Below are 24,614 nucleotides of genomic sequence, written 5' to 3'. Positions count from 1 at the left end.
TAACGTGTTTCACCTGATGGAACTGGTGAACTGGGATCATCACATCGTCAATGGGCAGTTTGCTTTTGCCATACTTGATTGATCTCCTAGCCGGAATATCACCTTGACACCTACCATTTACATTAATGAAATGCAATTCCACTAGAGAATGCAAAACCTTTGCATCATCTTCCCTGGAGATTTCAGAAAAGATACACTCTGGGATATTTATCGCTAAGTGCAATTCTTTCGTAGCCTCATCAAGATCTTTAAAGGCTGATTTTTCATTAAAATCCCATTAGGAAAATCCCTAAACATCATTGACCAGATTTAGGAGCTCACACTCGGGAGAGGGGAAATTGGCGGTATATACACATTTAAACATATGATTTGCTTAAACCCTCCATATTTACATCCAGGTCATTTAGACAAGTGAGAACCCATGAGCTAGAGGATTGGAGTCTTGTTACGTTCTTTCCACAACAGACTGAAACCAATGTTAGTAATCCACCCAGTGATTTTCCTCTTGGTGAGGTCCTAGCATTCTGGGCCATGGCAACAAACCCATCACTACAGGGCACTCCAACAGCCAGGTTGCCTGAATGAACAAGATGGAATAAGTCTTCAAAATATCCCTGTGGTTTTCCATATCCATGAATGTTTTGAACCCATGAATGTTCCATACTAGAACTCGAACTGGCTCGCGGGAGCCCTGTCTAATAACAATTGATCTCATCTGCCCCATCACTATTCCAAGGGGGGGAAATAGCTGTCCTGAACAGCTCTCTTTTCTCCATGGGGCCTGCCCCCAAGTACTATAATCATTTTCCCTCTTTCGCTCTTCGAGCTGCCAGCAGTGGAACCTATTCTGACCCCTCAAATCCGGCACTCTGTCATTAGTAAAGGTTATGATAACTATCCTTCCTTGAGAACCATCATTTTCCCACCAGCTCCTCCCAGCACCTAGTCTCCGCTTCGATTCAGTAGGCCTGGCCAGATAAGCATGGTTCTGTTTTAGCTCGCAGTGTTCACTTAAACGAGGAATTGACTGTGTTGCATCCTTATCTGTACAAAGAAAGATGCCATTTGACACCAGGGATGGACGAGCTGCTTCTACTAGATTCTTTTTATTGTTTGTGGAAAACATAACTCTGGTTATCTCTTCCCCCGCGACCTCCATAAAACTGAACAGTGCAAAATCCTTTGTAGAAATATTCCTCAACCTTTTGATATTAGCAAATCTATTATGGGGCTGTTTGTCTCCCTGCCTTTTTTGGGGGGGAATAAAACTGGGGGTCTTATCTGTTCACTACTTTTTTCAGCACTAACTACAACAGGACTACTAGGATCTGCTAATGTATTTATTTGAGCTGATCCTCCTTTTACAGATCATACACTCCAACCTAACATAAGTGAAGATCTCCCCTGCAACATTTTAATACTTTTACTTTTTTTAATGATTTTCCTATTTTTGTCCCCAGAAACCTCTTCTGCCGCTATTAAGCTTTCCTTGATTTCCTTGACTCTCTCTCTCCCTCTAACTGGAAGTTTCCCGCACCATGTTGCATCATTCCTGTCCGGCTTCCTCTTAGCGCTCAGTTGCTTTCACATTTTAGGGGCTACCTTTGAACTGGGGGTTTACAGTGACTGGGAGGCCAACTTAGGAAGTCCACGCCAAGGGACTTTGAACAGCTCTTATGCTTTCTACCTCCTTTCCCTTCCCTTCCTGAACTCTCTTTCTCAGTCCAGCTTTGAGCAACATAGTGATGTTACACTTGGATAGAACCCGTTGCTTTCTGAATACACTTCCCCTTTTTCAAACTAGGTAGGGACATCTAGTTATGTATATATCATCATTTGTGATACATGTAGACAAGGGAGCACCCTCTCGGGGGAGAACCGCTAGGATCAGAAATAACACCATTTAGGTCCCCTACCAAGATCGCATCCCCAGTACCATCTTTTAGTGATTTACTAATACTTTGGAGCAGTTGGATACGCTTAACATTTTCAGTATTATTCAAAACCAGTGTCTTTGACATTCCCTGAAAGGTTGTTTGCATTAGGGAAAGGAGGTTCAACATTGACAAATCTTGGGCGAATTCAGAAAAATCCCACAGGGAATTACCCTCCTTTGTTAGTTTGTCTTTGTCATACTTGTCATCATCACAGGAGGTCTTTCTCCTAGGCCCAGCTACCTGTTCCTCTTGCTCCTCATACATGGTCGAGGCAGTCCATACGGCTTGTCTGTTATGCCGTGGTTCGATCTAGGTTTCAGCAAGCCCAACTTCAATCATAGCTATTGGGGAGGATGAAGACCTTGAAGGTCTAGGTCCAAAGGTTCCTCCCCACTGCCTTTGCAGCCCCTCAAACAAATTAGAGATACTTTATGACTCCAAGTCCCACAAACTTTGTCTGCCACATTCAAGAGGGGGCTTTGGGGGTCTATATCAACCTCAATTTCAATGTTCCCGCTTGTCCCACATGTGAGGGAAGGTGAACTGTGGGGGCCTCGTCCCTCCAGTGTCAAATGCATCATTTGAAGGGCAGAACTGGGGATGACCATGTCATAAAGGGCACTTTCCTACACAAACCTCCCCAAACAAAAGAGAATGAGACTAATCTTTCTCAAGATTGTCTGCTGGACCCCAGCCTGTCTCTCCAAAAGTGTCTCTCCAAATTCTTATCACATGCATGCCTCCATCCATTGCAGATCCTTACGATTTTCACTGAGCTCTAACACATCTCTCCCCAATAGTGCCTTACTACACTCCAACCTCTTTCTTCAAAAGCTCCTCACTAGCCTTGTATCTTTTTAATAACACCTTCTGGAAAACAAAGTCACTGATTTTCTCCATACAACAGTGGTTAGTGTAACACCTACTCAACGGCCTGCACCCGTGTTACTCTAAAACCGCTGAACATACTGCAGCTCGACTTAACCACAGAGGTGATAAAACACATCTTTTCACAAACTCCATTGGCCGCCCTTACAAGCCCTCATCAGATTCATACTCTGCTTCTAAACCAATAAAGCCATCAGTGTGGGCAGCTCTGTCATCTCTTCAACAAACTATCTCTGGAGACCCACCAGGACCATCCTACACTCTGCTTGGACATCACCAAAAGGAAGACATCTGACACATTTAACCAAGCCCTTTCCTGCACAGCCTGGCTTTGGCAATGTTATTGAGTCACTTGACAAAGGCCTCTTGTTAGAGATGTTGTGTTCTGATAGCCCAGCAAAGATTGTGACTTACCACAAATGTTAATTAAACAATCTGAAATAAGAGGCGTGGAACAAATAGAAAACGAAAAGGTATTTGTAAAAAACAATGAGAAATAAAATGTTATGCACAGATGACTGCTGTCTTCAGTTGCAGACACAATGATCTATTTCTCAAAGTGTAAATATGGACAGAAATGTGATCATCTTGTATAGCGTTGTCTTCTAGATCTCATCTTCCTGTCCTTGGAGACTCAAAAAAAGGGGTCAGTGTGGCGGTGTGGAGAATTGCTCTGCCCTTGTGAAAACTGCTTCCATTTCATCATTCTGTGAAAGATGTTAGGTTTTCTGGTGCAGGAGACCCATGCCAAGAGTCTCCTGACATTAAGAATAGTGTGTTCCTACATAATTGAAGTGTGTTTATACAAAATGTAACAGTTTTTTCTCTGCAACAGATTGCTGCAATCTACTTTGTACTAGTGATACACATTAAGTGGTAGCATTTCATAGCAAGTGTGCTACAGTGAGGCATCAAGTATAGTACTGAACATTTGGCCTTAATGATAATCAGTGTCTTAAATAGCTTCAACTAGGTAAATGAAATAGCACAGTGTGGACACTTAGGACCTGATTCACAAAGGGTCTCTGCACTCGTGGCGGAGGTCCCGCAGTCGTGGGGCAGTCTCTGCACTTTGGCAGAATCTCCCTAATGAGAATCTCATTGTGGAGCTTCCCCCACGACTGCTGGGGCTCCTCCACGAGTGTGGAGATTCCTCCATGACTGCAGGGGTTCCACCACGAGTGTGGAGATTCCCCCACGACTGCTGGGGCTCTGCCATAAGTGTGGAGATTCCTCCATGACTGCAGGGGTTCCACCACGAGTGTGGAGATTCCCCCATGACTGCAGAGGCTCCGCCACAAGTGTGGAGATTCCTCCATGAATGCAGGGGCTCTGCCCGGAGTGTGGCGATTCCCCCATGACTGCAGGGGCTCCGCCACGAGTGTGGAGATTTCCCCACGACTGCTGGGGCTCCGCCACGAGTGTGGAGATTCCCCCATGACTGCAGGGGTTCCGCCACGAGTGTGGAGATTCCCCCACGACTGCAGAGGCTCCACCACGAGTGTGGAGATTCCCCCACGACTGCTGGGGCTCCGCCACGAGTGTGGAGGTCCTTTTGTGAATCAGGCCCTGAATTTCTTTAGAGTACTTTATGTTTAGGCACAAATATAGGTTTTGCTCCACACTATCCTCTAAGAGAAAGCGTTGACACTGCTACCCCCTGAAAGTCAAAGCCCAAAATGCATTAGGTAACAATGTGCTGAGCTTGCAGTAGTACATGGGTCCTGTGTTTCCAGGGACAGGGACAAAACTTGTAGTAAGGACCTGCATTGGAGTTACAGTGGTCCTAAAGAAATTGTATGGTTATTATATTGGGGGGGGCGGAGGTTAGAGGAGTGATATCACTTAAAGGAAATAACAGGTATTTATAATCTAATGTACTATTTCTTTTTTTGTACACAGAAACATTTCCTGCTGAACTGGGTAAGTTTTATGAATGGTAAAACATGACTGATGCCATTTTCCATTGTTATGTGTGACTTCTTAAACTCTGTATCTATTTCTTATTTTCAGAGTGGAAATACGTCAAAGGTTTTCCATGTGAGTAAAAGTGATTTACATTGATTTTCTAAAACTCTAAATGCTCTAGAATGTCTTCTTCAAACTGAGAGTACACAGCTACAACTACCAAGAGTTACAGTGAACTGAGGGAAATGGTTATGACAAACTGGAGCCACACAACCCCAGGGGCTCTAACAAAGTAGGTGTTAAGTTTTCGGGGACTTAACAAAGGCAGAGGACGGTACAGCCATCTTACCATTTTTGAGAAATTAATGCCTTGGTCCTTTCAGAGCCTGGGGAGTGAGAGAACAGGCTTCCTCGGCCTGCTTCATTTGCATTCTCTAAATGCGATGGCCATCTTGTGAGTAGAAAATGAAACAGGCACTCAGGAGTAAGCGCGCCCAGCAGCCATCTTAGCATGGGAAATTGAGCATTGAGTTTTTTTTACAAACACATGGCGTTCCATTAGTGCTCTTTCTGTTACTTCATATTACCTTCAGGGGAATGAAGGAAGAAACATATTTAAGGTCAGTAGGGTTTGACTTCTTTGCCTGAAAACACTGCGATTTGGTGAGTTTACTACTGTCGCTAGTTTGCACCTGGCCCTCCTGTGTTGTGTCCCTTTCTTGGATTCGGAGACTCCTGTGGACTCTCTCATTTGGCTCTGGAGGCTTTTCTCTCCCTACTCCTTTCTTTCCTGTGTGATTCCTGTCTTGGGTCCTGAGTGTTCTGACCATTTGAGGTGCAATCTGGCATAGGAAACTAGTTATATTAGAAGAGTGAGTTACTTAAAGTCTCTTTTGTTGTAAGCTTTGTTGTCTAAACCACTGTCTGACCCCAGTTATTACAATCAGACCAGTGCCTTTGGAATATAAACTTCCAGGCAACAAATGTAGTCATCCCCATTGCTTCCTTTGTTTTGTTCCCATTTCCTTAGTCTCACTGTGTTTCAGTGCTTGTCCCTTTGGTGAGCATTAGGGAAAGAGGGAAAACAATGACTCTGGCAATGAATCTTGGCAGCACATGTTAGCAGCAGTGTTCTGTGATTAGCATCCTTGTGCTTGTCTGACAGCCATGACACTGGGGTTCCACAGACCCATGCAAAGACGTTATGTGTACTTGGAGTGACAATACAGTACCAATGCTTACTTGGGCCAAGCTGCATCTATGGGTGCGTCCTTGACTCATCTCTCTTTCCAAGTGGCCGTAGGGATACAGAATAAGTAATCTGGGGTCAGTGATTTATAGAGAGTCGCACTCAGGCAGAATATGAAGACATTTTTAAACATGAAAATAAGAAATAACCATCAGGCATTGAATTATTGCTTTTGGTTTAGTTGCTAAAGGAAAGAAATCCACCTAACAGTCATTACTGTTTGCTTGTTAGAGTGCAACCATAGCACATTTTCACTTTATTCAAAAATCTGTAATTTGCATGAAACATACAATACATCTCTAAATGTATATACATATATTCACAGTAACACATAACAGTTCATAACTGTTATGTACCCGGGCTAAGCCCACGTAGTGAAGCTGCTCATTTCCTATATTGCCCTATTTTTTACATGTGGATACAGAACACTATACAAAGATTTAGTAAAACGTTATCGAAACCTTATGCAATACATTCTGCGAACACTGTTAGAAATGGGGTTTCTAGTTGGCAGGGTTTTACCCTGTCCAAGTAGGGACCCTTCTTCCTAGTCAGGATAAGGGACTTACACTTCTACAATAACCCCTGATCACCCCCTTGGTAGCTTGGCACGAGCAGTCAGGCTTATGTCACAGGCCGTGTGTAAAGCATTTTCACAAATCAGCTGTAATACAGTAAAAACACTACAAAAGGACACCACACCAGTTTTAGAAAAAATAGCCAATATTATATCTGTTCGAGACAAGACCAAAATGATAAAAATCCACCATATAGTTCTTAAAATGATCAATTTTCAAAAATAGACCTAAAATACAGTTCCTTGAAGTTGATAGCAAATCCAAAAAGTTCTGGCTGACCGCGGCGTCGTAGGCTAGCTGCAGTGTCGGAAATACCCGCAAGCAGTACCTTTGGAAATGGAGGGTGTTGGTGACCTCGCACTGAGCCTTGAAGAGCCTGCGTCGGTTCGGGAGGTCAGTGCAGGAGTCGTCGGGCCCTTGAAGTCACATGCTGCAGATTGAACTCAATGCGATTGAACTCAGGAGCGCAGGCGTCGGGCTGCGGTGAGAAGGTCAGCAGTGCGGTGAGCTGTGCCCTCAGGTCGCAGCGCAAGCGGTGATATTCGTCCAGCGGCATCGGTGAGACCAGGGCTGCAGTGCGAAGTGGTGTGCTGCTAGCAGGTCACAGTGCAGGCAGCAGCATCGTTGTTGCTGAAGCACTATTGTTGACTGACAAATTAAAGTCAATGGCGCCGGCATCGGTAGGCCAAGGCTACGGTGTGGTTTGTGTAATTTATGAATGGTGCCCTTAAACCATGGTGCAAGCAGCGACGTCGATGTCGGTGTGGAGCGGTGTCATCTGGTATACCAGGGCGGCGCTGTGAAGTGAGGTGGTACGAAGTGCTGTGCCCACAGGTCATGGTGCAAGCAGCAGCTCAGCTGCATCGTCGTTGTCAGTGAGACAAGTGTTGCAGTGTGAAGTGTTGCGGTAGCCTCTGCCGGTGCCTTGAGGACATGGAGCCGGCAGCAACGTCATGGGCGGCGTCGGTTTGCTTTTTCTTCTGCTGCAGCACAAAACACACAGTTGCTAGTGCTGGTATCAGATGAACTTGAAGTATTTTCTGTTCCTGAATCTTCTCGAACAGGGGCAAGTTCTACTTCAAGCCCTTGGAGAAACTCAAACAAAGAAGTTGCAGAAGGTTCGGTCCAGTCCTTTCACTGCCCAAGACAGAAGCAGTCACTGCAGGCCAACACAGCAAAGCACACAAAAAAGTGGTAGGTCCTCCTCAAGGCTTCTCCAGCTCTTCTTATTGATAGGTTCCTTGATCCAAAAGAGTTTTAAAGTCCTGGGGTCAGGGCCAAAATAGTTATACCACATTTTCTGTTTGTTGTCTTTGTGGCAGGGGTCTCTGAGCCCAGTCCAAATCAGTTCTGCCCACTCTGGCCCAGCTTCTCTAAAGGAGGTGGAGAACCTGGCTATTTAGGTGCTAGTGAAAGCTCCTCCCACCACTCTAAATGAAGACCAGGTCTTTCAGCCCAACTATTAATTACCCAGGAAAGACAGGACACACCTCAACGTCCCTTGTGGCTATTTACATTGAATGCACAACCTCAGCCCCTGTCAGTCCAAAACCAGAAAGCCATTCAATACATGAACAAGCAGAGGCATACAGAATGGTTAAACAAGAAAATGCCTTCTTTTTAAAAGTGCCATTTTTAAACACACAATTTAAAAACCATCTCCCTAAAAAGATGTGTTATTAAATTCTGAGTTCAGAGAGCCTAAACTCAATTTCTCTGTCTTGTCCCAATGGAATGTTGTACTTTCAAGATGCTACAAAGCAACTTCCATATTATCTTATCGGACAGATAGCCTTTCAATAGTGAAAACGAAATTGGAACCTGAGGGGTTACTTACATGTAAGAAAAGTGAAAGTTAGGTCCTTTTGTGGCAGTAGAAAAATGCTCGTGGACACTACAGTGGCAGGTCTGAGACACCTTTGAAAGACTGCTTTTGTGGATGGCACAATCAGTGCTGCAGGCCCTCTAGCAACATTTGATTTACAGACCCTGGGCACACACAGAAAACTGTACTAGGGACTTAGTAGTAAATCAAATAAGCCAAAGATGAAAACAACAATCCATAAACACAATGTACAGCAGGAGCACTTGCACTTCAACACTGAACAGCAGAGAGAAAGTGCACAGAGGCACTAAACCAGCATAATGAAGTCCAACGTACCATTAAAAACAGGAGGCCAGAAAGTAAACAGACAGGGGAAACATGCCAAAAGATGCCAGATCTAACACCTGTCCCCTCCAGCTGAAAGTAGGGAGAACTACCCAACCACCTGGGAGTTCTCTTCACTAAGGTGGAAGAACCTGGACAGACCATCAGCGATGGCATGTTCTGTGCCAGGGCGGTGCTCCCAAGCCAGAATGCTTTCGATTTTAGGCTATAGGGGCAACACCATGTTTGGAAAGATGGTTGGTTTTGGAGGAGACAAGATGGCGGATTGACGCTGTCTCTGAGCACCAGCTCACAGAGGAGGTCCCGAGGCTTTGGAGTCAGAGCCCGATGAATGATATAGAAATATGAGGAATATGAGGAGAGATGTGAAAATGTAGGCTACAAGCAAATCTTCCTTCACATAACGCTGGAACAGGATTACAGACTACAAATAGCTGGCTGAAAAGACTCACTTCGCCGGAACTGCTGGAAACCGCCAAACATCCGTATTGAATGCAGGCGATTGCATGAATTGGCCCCAAACTCCTGCGTCTACGTGGTTTGCTGTGTGTTTAGCGGCTCAGCGATCTTCACTGAGCCTGCACTCTTGGCTCACAATGTGCCCGCAGCCACATGTGACTTCTGGCGTATTTTGGATTATGGCCCCCACCGAAGAGCACTGTGAGGAACACCCGTGCTGCCAGCCGACTGCCGGTAAGTGCCACAGGGGCTGTGGGGAGTGATCCAGGTATGGAGGCTCAGAAGGTAGATCTTTCCGGCCATGCTGCAGGGGCTGGGAAGCTTGGAAAACCGGTAATGTGATTCTTGCAATCAAAGCAGTCAGTGGAGTTACTTTCATCAGAGGGCGCAATGGAGGCAAGCGTTGGTAACAGACGAGCAGAAATTGTGACTCATGCTGTAGACCCGCAACAAAGTAACACCGTCCCTATATCCCCGGGTTTCAGGAAGATAAATAGCCCAGCGGAGATTTATCCGGTCCAGCACCAATCGTGGGTTGTTGAAACAGACCGCCAATACAGTAGTGGGAATTCTGTCAGGACACCCGAGGATATGGAGATTCAAGCCCCCAGTCAAGCCGCTAATAGTCCTAAAAGGCCAGATAACCACAGAGAAAAAACGGACGCCTTTCTTAAGGGTAAATGTAAATGTAAATGTATTTGAGCTTATATAGAGCACAGCTACCCACAAAGGGTTTCCCGGCGCTTGCTTAGGGAACCCGTCCTGGTATTCCCCTGTGAGATAACCCCGGCAGGGTATCCACAAGGTGAAAGCCAGGCATCCCACCGCGAGGGGCCGTTGTGGAGATTAAGCAGAGTGTGAACCCGTGAGTTGAGAAGGCACCAGAGCGAGAATTATCGAGTCCATGGAATTTTTTGAGCCCAAGACCCGCCGAGGCGGGGAATTGAACCCTGGTCCAGGGCCGATCTCAGCTTCCAGGTCTGCCGCCTCTAACCCCTGAGCCACACTTCCCCACTGGTGTGGCCCAATTCGCAGAAACTATGGAAATAGAATTAGAATCAGAATCAGACTCAGAATCAACTTGAAGGTGTAAATGCTACTCGGGGTTGGACCAGACGGGAAAGCTACAGTCTGCTACCAGTACCACATTAATAAAATCAGCAGCTGTGTCTATTCTTAAGGCAGATGCTATAGTAGAATTGAGGCCAACAGAGGGCAGCGTTCATGTGCATGGAAGGGGGTACTTCAATAACGAATAATGGGCTACTTTTAAATACCCATGCACCTCAGAAGAAAATGTCATTGCCCCTACTACCCCCATTAATGACCCTGCATTGGTTAATACTTCAATGGGTACAAGCCAAAGGTGGGGTTAAAACCCTGATATTTAGACTCTCGGATGCTGGACTGGCGGATGATGATTGTGGGGCGCTCAGATTGTCAGTGGGTGGGACGCCTGAGGAGACACCTGAGGAAACATGCTTCCATCTAAGCATGGGCAAATTTTGCGAATCTCGCGTTCGCAAATTTTGCGGATTTGCGAACTCGCAATCCGCAAAATCCGCGAATTCTCGCGAATTTGCGGATTTTTTTTTGGTGTTCGCGCGAGTTTCTGCCAGTTCGCGAGGGTTTTGTACAATTTCGCAAACGCGAACTTACCTGTCGGGTCGCAAGTTTTGCGAACTTGTTGTTTCTACGTGTCCAGCCTGTTTGGGACACTCTTCTTCATCACTGCCACTCTCTGTCACCACTGCCACTCTCTGACTACTCATGCCACCCTCTGGCCCACCCATGCCACCCTCTGTTTCATCACAGCCTCCTCTGGTTGTCCAGTGTACATTATTGTGGCAAAGCAAAGCACACCTTCCCTGCCTCAAGTGACCTGAATTAATTTGGGGCTGATTAATGTGTCACAGAATATTTTTTTAGCTGGCACCTGCTTCCTTAGTGCTTCCTGATTAGTGATCTTTTGCACTTGCTAAGTGCTTTCATTGTTGCAAAATTAGTTACAACACCTGGCCTGCCCCAACTGACAATAATGAATTAGGGGCTGATTAATGTGTCACTGGATTTGAACTTCCAGCCTGGCTCCTGCTTGTCTGCCTTAGCTGTAATTCAGGACCTTTGTGTAACTATTCTGAGGGTCAGAGCAGGGTCACATAATAGTTGCAAGTAGGCAACTGAACTCTGGAGGGGCCCCTCAGGAAGCACTACAGGAAATGGCTACTAATGATGAGCTTGAACTTTTGAACCTGGTAAGTAGTTTCAGTTTTGCTAAGATCGTATTTCTGCAATTTAGCGCTTATTCGCGGGGCGCGAAGTTGAACTGGGAAGCTGCGAACTCACGCGAACAGTGCGAGCAAGCCATAAAATCCGCTGCTCGCGGATTTGCGGATTTTGCAGGAAATTCGCGAATCTCGCGGATTGCGAATTTACCGAAAATCCGCAAAATCCGCAAGCGTAACGGATTTTCCGCCCATGCTTACTTCCATCAAGCTGCCCGTGTTCCCTGGGAGGAAGAAGATCCCCATGGCAAAGATGCTCAAGATGGAGAAGCATTGCTACTTTCATTAATTCTGCAAACCCTTAAAGACCAAAGGGAGGAAACACAGTAACTGTTTGCTCAAGTCCGAGCAGATACTCATGACCTACAGCAATCATTAAAGGAAGTTACTTCGAAAGTTGGGACTCTTACAAATGATATAACGGAACTACAGCTAAGAGTAGTTAGTACGGAAGAAACAACGTCTAAGATAACTAACACGGTTCAGCAGCATGATGACTTGCTTGCGACAATACCGTTAAAAATTGAGGATTCCTCGGGGGCGTGGCCAGGCGCCGTAGGAAATGGCCGCCTGATTCCCGAGCTCCGCCGGGACCGCTGGTGTCCCCTAAAAAATCCGTCCATTCTCCGTGCGGCGAGGCTAATCCACCGAGTCCCCAGCTCCCTCAGACCTGGTGCTAAATCGGAGCGCCTTTGCGGTATCCAGTGACCCCTGGAGAGCGCTGTGCCGGGATCGCGGCGATCGGCGGCTGGGAGACACCTCGCGGCAGATACCACGGAGCCGCCAACAGCACTACGCCAGACCCCGGTGTCCGGCCTGTAGGTCGCCGCGGCCTGTTTGGCGCCAGGAGGAGGGGGCGTGGCCGCGCCTGTGGCGCTACGAGACTGCGGCCTTTGAACACTCATAGGAGCGCCGTGCGGCGCCTATCGATCGGCCTGGTGGGCACTGCCAGGTGGCCCACACCAGGGGAGAAGCGACACCGGGGACCAGCGAAGCTCTCTGCGGGGACCGCGACCCTTGAAGACAGCCTGCCATTTGGTGACTGGACACCCAGAGCCGATACCGCATCACGCGTGGCCCCGGCGTCCGCCCTGCTGCCGGCTCGGAGCAGTTTTGAGGGAGACAGGTGACAGCTGCTCTGGTGCTGCCGAGCGGAGCCACTGCGGGGGCCTGCAGCTCCAGGGGGCCTTCGGACAGACCACACAGGTACGGAAGAGTGGCCTGAGCGGGGGTGGGAGAGAGAGTGCACAGCGGTGGCCCATGAGAGGACTGGACGTCGTGGCCTCCTTAAAGTGACCCTGGGAAAGAGGCAGAAGGCTTGCAGTGTCCATAGCTGGGTGAGCTGTCGCGGCCACAATACTTTGAAGTGAGGCACTAGCCAGGTGTAAGGCACACGCCCACGGCTGCGGAGGCGGACTGAGCACTGGGGTGCCTGCTGACGGCGCGGGGCGGTGGACCGTGATCGCGGGCCCCAGGGACGCTGAAGACCTCGGCCAATAGACTGCGGGGTGCTCCACAGACAGGGGCCCTGCGTTGCGCTGTTTCCGGGGAAAGCAGGTGGTGTGGCGCTGACCCGTGGACACCCTAGACGCCAGGCGGACGGAGAAATAGCCGGTCCCAGGGGCACCAGATCAGTCATGCGGCCCAAAGGGGGTCTGGTAACCCAGACTAACAAGATGGACAACTATGCGACAGCTAAAACGCCAACACAGCCCGGAGGGGCGACGAAGGAAGGCACGAGCCAGGCGGAGCCCTCCCTTACGTCCATAATGGCGGCAATCCAGACCCTCGGCACCAGCCTTGAGACAAAGATGGACAAGGTCACGATTGAGGTGAACCTACTCCGGACCGACTTGGGGAAAACAACTGACCGCTCCAAAACCAATGAAGTGGACATTAAGGCCCTCCAGGAGTCGGAGAAGCGGCTTGAGGGCAGGGTCAACGAGCTGGTACACCAACATCGACTGATGGCCCTACGGCTTGATGACCAGGAAGGTAGGGCTCGGAGGAGCAACATACGCGTGGTAGGTGTGGCGGAAGGACTTGAGGGAGATAGTATGGAACTCTTTCTGGAAGATTTGATACTCCGCCACTTAAAACCCAAGAGACTGTCGAAGTTCTTCACTGTCGAGCGGGCTCACAGGGCCCCGATCCCGAAACCCAAACCAGGGGCCTTACCACGTACAATTATTGCTAAGATCCTTAACTATCGAGACCGGGACGCGATTCTTCAGGCGGCCAGACAACATGGTGATCTACAGTACGAGGGGGCCACGGTCCGCTTCTTCCCGGATTTCACGCTCCAGGTTCAGCAGGAGAGGCGCTCCTTCCAAGGGATCAAGGCAGCGCTACGAGAACGCGGAATTCGATACATGATGTTTTTTCCCGCTAAACTGAAGATCGTACACGGCGGCAGATCCCACTTCTTCACTTCGCCTGCGGCGGCTCAGGAGTGGCTTGACACGGCGCGGATTGAGGACCCCCCTCTGAGGGACGGCGGACAATGGCGAGACACAGGACACCCCTCCCCGGGGTCGGCAGCGGAGGGAGCGGGCGATGCCGAGCAGAGCCAACGGTCCTGGCGTTCGAGATCGAACAGTCCCCGCTGGGACTCACCCAGAGACAACACAGCGAGATGAGGACATGAACACTTGACTAGAAGCCGTCAAACAGTAATGTATAAAGTGTGTTTATTGTAAGACTTGGTTGCTCCGAGGGGTCAGCATGTCTGCTAACCCGGGGTATGTGAGCCGGGCTCACTGTTTACCTGATGCACTCCCGGCCTGAGGGACCGATTGAACTGGGACACCACGGGAGGGCGGCCGGGACGGGGCTGGCCTGCACTTTTCCCAAGTAAAGTTTCCTCGGTGGGCTTTCACCGGGGTAGGGTTGGGCGACAGGCGCTCTGCTAATTGGGGTGGTGGGTAGTTTGGAACCCACGGAGCAGGGAGCAGGGAGGGGGGGTTTGCTTTTTGCAGAGGAGGGTGGGATGTTGGGGACAGATGGGGGGGGGAGAGGATGGAGTCGCTTGTTGACGGAACCTTAAATGATTGCATTGATCACGCATGCGGGGTGGGATCCGGGGAGGGGTGGGGAGGTTGCGGTTTGTTATGGTCGTACAAAGTATATGTTCACGTAGTCTATGACAGTTCAGGGGTGCTGAGTTATGAACTCTTGCAGAGTAATGGATATGGCTAAGAGATGGGAAAAAAGTCTGAAAATCATGAGCTGGAATGTGAATGGATTGGGGGATAGACTTAAACGCACTATAGTCTTACAGTTCATTAAAAGGCACCGGCCGGACGTGGTAATGCTACAGGAAACCCATCTGATGGGTAATGCATGCCAGGCCCTCAACAGATGGGGCTACACTCTAGCAGCGCACTCCGGCTTCACCTCAGGCTCACGGGGGTGGGAATCCTTCTACACCGCTCCCTGCCCCTACATATAGACCGGATCGAATCCGACCCGCAGGGCCGCTTCGCGGCGGTCTCAGGACGATGGGAGGGGTACACATTGAACCTTCTGTCGGCCTATGTCCCGCCTGGACTGCAGGCTCGAGCCTACACAGACTTGGGCAAATTGCTACTCTCCCTTCCCGATGGTCAACTGGTTTTAGGCGGAGATTTTAATTCAGTGGTCTCAGGGACCCTGGACAGGCGACCCCCTAGAGACCTGCCCCAAGGACAAAAATGGCTAGCTGACTTTCTTGAGGCCTTCGGACTCACGGACGTTTGGCGCCTTCTTCATCCCACAGATAGCCAGTACACCTTCTTCTCTGGGCCACATCACTCCTTCTCACGCCTCGACTACATCCTCACCCTGATGCAGCAAAACACTACAGTGCAAGATGCTGTACTCTTACCTCGGGGAATTTCGGACCACTCTCCGGTCACTACCCACATTATATTCGGAACCAAGCGAGAGGGTTGCGTGGCGCCGATAAACCCCTGGCACTTGAAAAGCGGAGACACACGAAAAAAACTTGACACCTCCATTTCCCAGTATTTTGAGCGCAATGTAGGATCAGTGAACTCCCCTGTCACTGTGTGGGAGGCGTTTAAAACTGTGATCAGGGGGGAGGCGCTGTCTGCCATCGCGGGTAAGCGACGAGAGAAGCGCTACCAGGTCACGACAGTTGAGGCGGATCTCGCGGAACTTGAGGCGGAGGCACTCGAAAACGGGGCCAGTACGGTTCGCCATAAGTTGCAGATCAAGTTGGCAGGATACAGAGCACTGGTCTCTCAAGAGGCCCAGACGGCGGCGAGACATAAGATGGGTAGGTTGTACGACCAGGGCGATAAAGCCGGGAAACTCATAGCGTGGCTAGACAAAAAGCAGCAGGCCGGAAAGGTAGTGCCGATAATACACACGTTGTCTGGGATGGTTCTTACAGAGCCTCGAGACATAGTGAACGAATTTGCTAAACACTACAAACAGGTCTATACGCGAGAGTCTGACCGTCCAGAGGAGGACTCTATAGCCCTCCTTGCCGATATACGAATGCCATGCCTGTCGGAAGACGATCGGGAGACCATCGACAGCCCACTTACGGAGGCCGAGATACAGCGTGCAATAGTGGACCTCCGTCCAGGGAAAGCTCTGGGCCCGAACGGCCTCCCAATAGAGGTGTACAAGCTCAAATCTGATATTATTAGTAAACACCTTAAGTCCATGTTCGACGCCAGCAGGAAAGCGGGAATACTGCCGCGTGACCAGCGAGTAGCTACTATAGTGGCGATCCCAAAAGAAGGGAAGCCTAGGGAATCCTGTGCCTCCTATAGGCCAATCTCCCTCCTTAACGCTGAGCCCAAAATTCTGGCAAAAACACTTGCCAATAGGCTTAAGCCGGTACTAAGTACACTGGTACATCCGGACCAGTCGGGCTTTATGCCTCACCGCAACACAGCCCTTAATATTAGACGCCTACACGGGGTGATCGGGCAACGCCATAAACTACAGGAGGACGCTGTCGTGGTCTCCCTGGACGCCACCATGGCGTTTGACACCCTAGAGTGGCCCTACATGTTCGCTGTCCTACGCAAACTGGGCTTCGGACCCCAATTTATAGCCTGGGTCCGTCTTCTCTATTCGGAACCACTGGCACAGGTGCTGGTGAACAACAAGGTGTCAGAGGTCTTCCCGCTAGAACGAGGTACTAGGCAGGGCTGCCCCCTTTCTCCCCTCTTGTTCGCCCTTTCCTTGGAACCGTTGGCAGCGTGGATCAGACAAGACGTCTACCTGAGAGGGATAGAGTGGGCGGAGGGATGGGAAGACAAAATATCCCTCTACGCAGATGATATACTGCTATACCTCTCCAAGCCGCGTAGGTCGATACTTGCTGCACTGGACATCTTCGCAAGCTTTGGTCGTAATTCCGGCTTCCGGATCAACTGGGGCAAATCGTCTCTGTACGTACTACGCGGGAACCCCCCCAGGCTCCCCGACACCTGTCCCATCACAGTAGTGGAGGATGGCTTCACATACCTGGGGGTGTTCATCACGAAGGATAAGGCCAGGTCCTATGAGCGTAACCTTCAACCACCCCTCAGACGGCTCCAGAGAGAGGCAAAGTCCTGGCAGACCCTGCCTTTGTCACTATTGGGCCGCGCTGCCTTATTTAAAATGATGGCGCTGCCAAGGTTCCTTTACGCTCTCCAAAACTACCCTGACCTGGTGCCCAATGCCTACTTCACAGCAATCGAGGCGGCTCAACGTGACCTCCTGTGGGCAGGCGCCCCACGCATTGCGTTATCCAAACTCACACTGGGATGGTATGACGGTGGCATAGCCCTCCCCGACATCCGTAAGTACTACTGGGCGGCCCATCTCGCAGCCATTAATCAAGGGACATACGGGGATGGGAATGATCCGGCCTACGGGATGGACAGATGGCTGTTCCCTGGGGGGAACTATGAAACCGCACTCTACTCTAAGGTGGGCAAACATCACCTCACTGGGCCTACACAACACTCAGTACAGATTTGGCACATAGCTCAGAAAAAGCTGGGATGGTCCGGGGTCCTCACCATGGCTACACCTCTCTGGGCCTCTGAAAAACTAGGCAACTTGGGCCGCTCAAAAGGGTTCCGGGAATGGGACCTGATTGGGATCTCGCAAATAAAAGACATCTGGGGTCCTGAAGGTATTCACACATTTGCTCATCTGCAGGACACGTACGAGCTGGCACCCACCGAACACTTCAGATATCTGCAGGTGAGGCACTCCCTTCAGACGAACATTCCACCCCACACTAAACTGCCACAAATCTCCCCTCTTGAAGATAGACTACTAGATGGCCATATGCCAGAACACGCCATATCTCTCACGTACAAAAAATTGATTAATAATCCCCCCGACCTGCTCCTACCCTTGAAAGAGAAATGGATGGCGGATGGGTTGGAAATTGACGAGGAAGAATGGATGTATGCTCTTGCCTCGCCTCGCGAGGTGGCGATATCGGCCCGAATGCGCCTAATTCAACTGAAAATACTGCATAGAATTTATATTTCTTGTACGAGGCTGCAACTTATGGGAAGAGGGGGGGACGGGCTATGCAGGAGGGGATGTAGGGCAACAGGTACCTTTTTTCATATACTGTGGGGATGTCAAAAAGTGCAAAAGTACTGGAGGAGGGTGGTGCACTGCATGCAAGAGGTGTGGGAGGTGGAAATTCGTCTAGAGGCCAAGAGATGTCTTCTTAACATCTGGGAACCCACTGACTTATCGCCTAAAGGGAAACTCTGGGTAACGCTTGGGCAAATGGTGGCAAAAAGAAATATTGCTAGATTGTGGGGTGATCCTAACCCACCGAGGCTGAGAGATTGGCAATGCGACATGGACTGGTGTATGTTACAGGAGAAGACAGTGTATGTAACTAGAGGTTGTCCCCGTAAATGGGTGGAAGTCTGGTCCAGGTGGAACGACTACAGGGGTAACATCTGCGAGCCTCCTCCGACCATGCAGACTAGCTCGCTGGACATATAATGCATCTTCTTACTCACTGACTCTAAGCACTTAAATGAGATTGGACATTGCTCAAGCACCGGAACTGCACTGTACCTAACTGTGAAGTAACTTAACGACCAAGTTAAGGGGGAGCTTGTTCTTTGTTTGTTTTCCCCTTTTTATAAAAAAGAAATTTAGAAACTGTTGCCGTTATTCTATGCACTAAACTAAAAATGGACCTTCATCATCCTGCCTAATACCTCATGATTGCAAGCACAAGCACTTTAAAATGCCGCTGTACGCCCGAGTTGACGGCACAGGGGCTGTGTCTTTCATGTTCTGGTAATAACGATGCTCTGATTGTTTGGCCGGCCCGCTGGGTTGTAGGCGGGAATATTGTATGTTGTGCTCTGCTAAATAAAGGTCTTAAAAAAAAATAAAAAAATAAAATTGAGGATTCGGAAAATCGGCAGAGGAGACAAAATCTAAAATTGTTTGGCATTCCGGAAGGGCAAGAATGGTCAGACCCTAGGGCCTTTGTTGTACAATTATTGCAGAAGGCTTTTTCCGGACCTGGGAGACTGGGACTGGAATTGCCAGATACAAAGAGCCCACAGACTGCCATTGGTACATCGTAGGCAGGATGCTCGCTATCCACGCCCTTTTCTTATTTATTTTGTTAATTTTTGCTCCGACAAGCTGTCTCTTTGAAGGCTAGACCTAGAGCACCTGTTTCAGTTGAATCATTTTCTTTTTTCTTTCGTTCGGATTTTGGACAGGCGTTGGCAGCTTAGACAATTGATTGACCCATTAAAAACTACTGGGGTACAAGTGTATCTGCAGGAACTGGCACGTCTGAAGGCAGTACGGGAGGGGAAATCATATTTCTTTGTATCTGAAATGGAAGTGAAAGAAGCACTCCGCAGATGGCAGAAAGGGGGGGCAGTATAAGGATAAGGGGCTAGGTCTTATTTATGCTTATGTTGAGGGATGGTTATGGTAAAATTTCTTCCTCTATATCGTTTTTTTCTTGCTTTTCTTTTTTTCTTATTCTCTCGTTAGTTCAAATTCAAAACTGATGTCGGGAAGTTTAGCCTCGGGAGTCACTGTGGAGACTGGAGTCTCAGTCTGCTGCCAAATCCAACTGCAGCATTGAAAGAGGATGTTTCCTCCTTCTAGGTGTAGGGGGGGGGGGCAGCCTCCACTAGAGGTAAGGGCTGTGGGTGGTTGTGGGAGAGGGCGAAAAAGGGAAAAGTAAATGGGAGGGTAATAGGGGATAAAAAGGTTAATAAGGCAGGCGAAAACAGTATTAAATTAATTAAACTAGAAGCTATAGTTAGTAGAGTAGTATTTTTTATATGGATTTGCTTAAGTGTTTAGCATGGAATGTGGCTGGATTGAATAGTAAGATTAAGAGGCAATTAGTAGCAGAAGAATTAAAAAAGTATAACCCCCAAATAGTTATGTTAATGGAAACGCATCTTTCTTATAGGGATCATGGATTGCTAAAGCAATTAGGCTTCGAAGTGATAGTGTGTACAGAACAAAGCGTCTCTATACGGGGGGTCTCCATATTAAAACACAAACGTTTTACGGGGTAACCTGCACGATAATGTCAGATAAAAGTGGGAGGTGGGCTATGACACAGATGCTGATAAAAGGAAGGAAATATGTATGTTCGAGGCATTTGGGCTGCAGATCACACACTAGTACATAGATCACCATCTGGTGGTGGGCCCGGATGATAACACTTTGTTGTTGTCTTGGAAGAGTCTTTGTTTGGTAGGTGACTCCTCCTATAGAGCATAGTGCGCATGGACATAGACTCCATCTTCAGATTGTTTTTTTCCGCCATCGGGCTCGGATGTGTTATCAATTGGTCCCGTTACTGATCTCTTTTCGACTTTCAGTCAGACATCATACCATCGGCCACGTCTTCGATCGTGATTTATGTTATCCGCGTCGAAGAAAGGCTTGCGCTTCTCGATTCCAATGCTCCTCGGGGCCGTCGGGCCCAACTGCGCCATTGGGCCTTTGGCTCATGGAGAGAACACCCTTCAAGAAGTGCCCTCAGTGTGGACACAAATTTCTCCACACTGATCTACATGAGGTGTGCAATTTGTGCTTGTCCCCAGAGCAGGAGAGCCGAGATTGCCAGGCCTGTGTTTCGTTACGGTCCAAGAAAACGATCAGAGACCGTCGAGTTTGAAGCATCATGGCGCAGTCTTCATCATCGACACCAGATCTCCTCATAGACGAGGCTTCAATCTATCTAGAGCCGGAAGAACAACAGCAGGACGACATCACTTCCAAAGCAGAGGATTCAGCCGAAGGATCAGACGATGGTGATTTTCTTCCAGCTGGTCAACAGGTCGTGAGCACAAGCGTTGACCCTGTTCACACCCCCATTCGGTTCCACCTCCGCCTTCGGGGCACACCGACCAAAAACCTCTGGCGCCCCGCCTTCCAGCTCAGCAACAAAGAATCCATAAAAGCCTCTAGGCGACTCGAGCTCGAGTCATCCTGTCAGTCCCGACAAGCAAAAGGTCCTTAAACCCAAACTAGCTCCGGCACCGAAGCAACCCTCGGTACCAAAATCGGTCGAGCCGAAAACAAGCTCAGCACGGAAGATTCCCAGGACTATCGAACCGAAGACAACTCCGGTACCGAAAAAAATCAAACCAAAGCCCACTTTGGCACCAAAACACACTTCTGCACCTAAAGTTGTCATCCCGAAACGGGCTTCGGAACCAAAAACCCCGGATCCGAAAACATCCGAACCGAATAAGAGACATGACACCAAGAAGTCTTCGGAACCGAAACCAAAAACCGATCTAAAGAGTGTAGTAGAGGCTGTACAACCTTCTAAACAACTCAACCCCAAACAAGACAAGTCAGTACCGAGAAAGGATGGTTCCACAGAAGAGCATTTCCGCCCAGATCCAAAACAAAAGACTTCTTATTCATCCAAAAACTGGACATAAAGGGCCCGATGTAGGTAGCCCTTTACCGGTCGGAAACGGGCGAAAATACCGATTTTTGGCCGTTTCCGATCGGTAAAGGGCTACCGAGATGTAGGGGCACATTTTCGGTAATTTTACCGAATCGGTATCATTACCGAATCGGTAAATGTACCAATTCGGTAATATGTACCGAATCGGTAAAATAATTACCGATTCGATAATATTTACCGATTCGGTAAAATTACCGAAAATGCTATGTAGGTAGGCAATGTACCTTCTGCACATGGCTTACAGAATCGGTATTTTACCATGGAATACAAATCCATGGTAAAATACCGATTCCGTTGTGCATGCACATGTGTGCATGCACACCTATGTCATGTGACAGGAAGACCTGCCCTTAGGGCAGGTATGCCTGCCACATGGCACCTGTGCCTGTTTTGGGGGTGCCAGAGGGTGTCAAAGTGACACCCCCTGCACCCTTGTGAATTCTTTAATTACCGATTCGGTAAATACCGAATCGGTAATGCCTAATCATTCCTATGGGCTTCAAAGCCCATAGGAATGAATGGGCATTACCGATTCGGTATTTACCGAATCGGTAATTATAGAATTGTTAAGGATTCGGTAACGAATCCAGATGTTGGGACCTACATACCATTTACCGATTTGAAATACCGAATCGGTAGGATTCGGTATTTTAAAATCGGTAAATGGCATTTACCTACATCGGGCCCATAATTACAGTGCCTCTGGAAGAGGAAGCTGGACCCTCCCAAAACACCTCCAGTTCCTCTCAGGAAACATGCTCAAACTTCTCCCATAAGAATTCCTTCACCACTGCCAGAACTACCAGATTTGGACATTTCCCCTGTACACTCACCATCCACCACGCACAGCCCAGCTCCAGCAGCGGTTGATGAGGATAGTTATTCAGAGGGGGTAGAAGAAGAGCAATCCATAGGGGACACAGATGACCCAGACAAAATCCCTGGCCCGTCAGATGATCCATGGAAAGATTATAATGTTGCAGATGCTCCAGATCTGCCACAAGATGATGCATACCCCTCTAGGCCATCTCCTCCAGATGACAGTATAGGGTTTACGCAACTCATTGACAGGGCAACCACCTTTCAAGGGGTAGATCTACACACTGATCCAGTAGATGAAGACTTCCTTATGGATACATTACTACCATCACGTAAGACCACAACCACATTACCAATGCTTAAGGGAGTAGTAAAACATGCTCCAGACGTATTCAAAGACCCCGTCAGAGCCAGAGTTATTAATCCCAGACTAGAAAAAAAGTATACTGAGGTCCAACTGACCCAGCATACATCAAAGGCCAGTTGCCATTAGACTCATTAGTAGTCTTAAACACTAGGAAAAGAGCTAACTCGCAGACAACAGGGGATGCTCTACCCCCTGATAAGGAGTCCAAAATCTTAGATGCTTCAGGCAAATGCACCATCTCACAAGCAGCCAATGTCTGGAGAATTGCTAACACTCAAGCCCTGTTAGCAAGATATGACCGAGCTCATTATGATGAGTTAGAAACACTTATGCAACATTTGCCAGACAAATATAAGGACAGGGCGTCTGACTTAATACAAGAAGGCAAAGTCATTACCAATACCTCAATCCGTTGTGCTTTGGATACTGCTGACACCACCTCAAGAGCAATAAATAAAGGTGTACTTTTACATAGACATGCCTGGTTGCGCATCTCTGGGTTCAAACCAGAGCTACAGACTAGTATCCTTAATCAACCTTTTGACCAACAATATCTTTTTGGCCCTACAGTTGATAATGCACTAGAGAAAATGAAAAAAGATACTGATACAGCGAAATCCATGGGAGCTTTACAAATTCAAACTCCCCGAGCGTCCTTTCGTCGCTCCTCTTACTGGGGAGCCTCCAAAGGTTTTCAAACAGACAACACCTCCTCTTCTTACAAGGCACCACCCAATCCTCGGCCAATAGAGGTTATTACAGAGGAGGATATAGAGGTAACAACACTAAGGGAAGAGGCAAAGGCAACAACAACCACAATGCCTCCACTACTAAGCAGTGACTTCCCTCCCCTCCCTCCAGACCATTCCACTCCTGTCAGGGGAGTTTGCAACAGTTCCTTCCTGTCCGGAACTCCATCACCACAGACAGGTGGGTGAGACAAATAATTAAGTCAGGTTATTGCCTGGAACTCACTTTCACTCCTCCAACAATATCACCCAGACAGCGTCCCATGTCACAGGAGCATTTCGCGCTCCTAAAACAAGAGGTTGCCTCTCTACTACAGAAAAATGCAACAGAACCAGTCCCAGTACACCATCAAAACACAGGAGTTTATTCCCTATATTTGCTTATTTCCATAAAGGACGGCTCCCTCAGACCTATACTAGACTTGAGACCCCTAAATCTTTACATACAGTCCGACCACTTCCATATGGTCACATTACAGCAGGTCCTTCCTCTGCTAAAACAAGGCGACTTCTTTGCCACCCTAGATCTCAAGGACGCCTACTTCCACATTCCCATTCACCAAGCTCACAGAAAGTACTTTTGTTTCATACTAGAAGGTCAGCATTACCAGTTCAAGATACTCCCTTTCGGAGTAACTACACCACCTCGAGTTTTCACAAAGTGTCTAGCAGTAGTAGCAACACACTTGAGAAGTCCTCATGGTATGTCTTCCCATACCATGATGACTGGCTAATAAAATCCAAGTCATACCAACAGTGCCTGCAGCACATGCATCACATCATCTGCCTACTACACAAGCTCGGCTTCACTGTAAATCAAAAGAAGTCACATCTCCAACCATCCCTGTCTCAACAGTATCTGGGTGCCACAATAGATACCTCCAAAGCTATTGCATACCAGTGAGGATACAACGTATGCAAGCTCTTATACATAAATTCCAGCCACAACACTCACTACCAGCTTGAGTGTTCATGCAATTATTAATCGGAATGATGGCATCTTGCATCTTCATAGTGCCAAACGCCAGACTTCAAATGCGCCCCCTGCAAGAGTTCTTGGCAAGCCAATGGGACCAGGCTTAACAACAACTAACAAATCTGGTGGTGGTAGACGACTGGATACATCGCTCTCTGCAGTGGTGGAACACCAAGAACCTTTCAAAGGGCCGACTGTTCTTAGAGCTAGTTTCACAGGTGGTGTTAACCACAGACGCATCTCTCACAGGCTGGGGAGCAAATTTAGA

At 48.4% G+C, this 24,614-nt stretch overlaps 1 protein-coding gene across 5 annotated transcripts in view; it reads left to right on the top strand.

Annotated features, from left to right (window-relative positions):
- The window catches only part of LOC147717698 (E3 ubiquitin-protein ligase TRIM39-like), a 660,302-nt gene that overhangs the window by 367,706 nt on the left and 267,982 nt on the right, over positions 1-24,614 (top strand). The window contains exons 6-7 of one of the 5 annotated variants that reach the window (XM_086924487.1): positions 4,728-4,748; positions 15,589-15,602. The exons of 2 other annotated variants lie outside the window; for them this stretch is intronic. In XM_086924487.1, coding sequence (XP_086780613.1) covers positions 4,728-4,748; positions 15,589-15,602 — 35 coding nt within the window. Of the gene's footprint in view, positions 1-4,727; positions 4,765-4,838; positions 4,866-15,588; positions 15,603-24,614 lie in introns of all 5 variants that reach the window. 2 more of the 5 variants (XM_086924484.1, XM_086924486.1) reach the window with 2 other exon arrangements.

This window comes from Lissotriton vulgaris, chromosome 5, assembly GCF_964263255.1.
Source record: "Lissotriton vulgaris chromosome 5, aLisVul1.2, whole genome shotgun sequence".
Classification (NCBI taxonomy): domain Eukaryota; kingdom Metazoa; phylum Chordata; class Amphibia; order Caudata; family Salamandridae; genus Lissotriton; species Lissotriton vulgaris.
The sequence above is the reverse complement of the archived record's forward strand: the minus strand, read 5'-3'. Positions and strand labels throughout refer to the sequence as shown.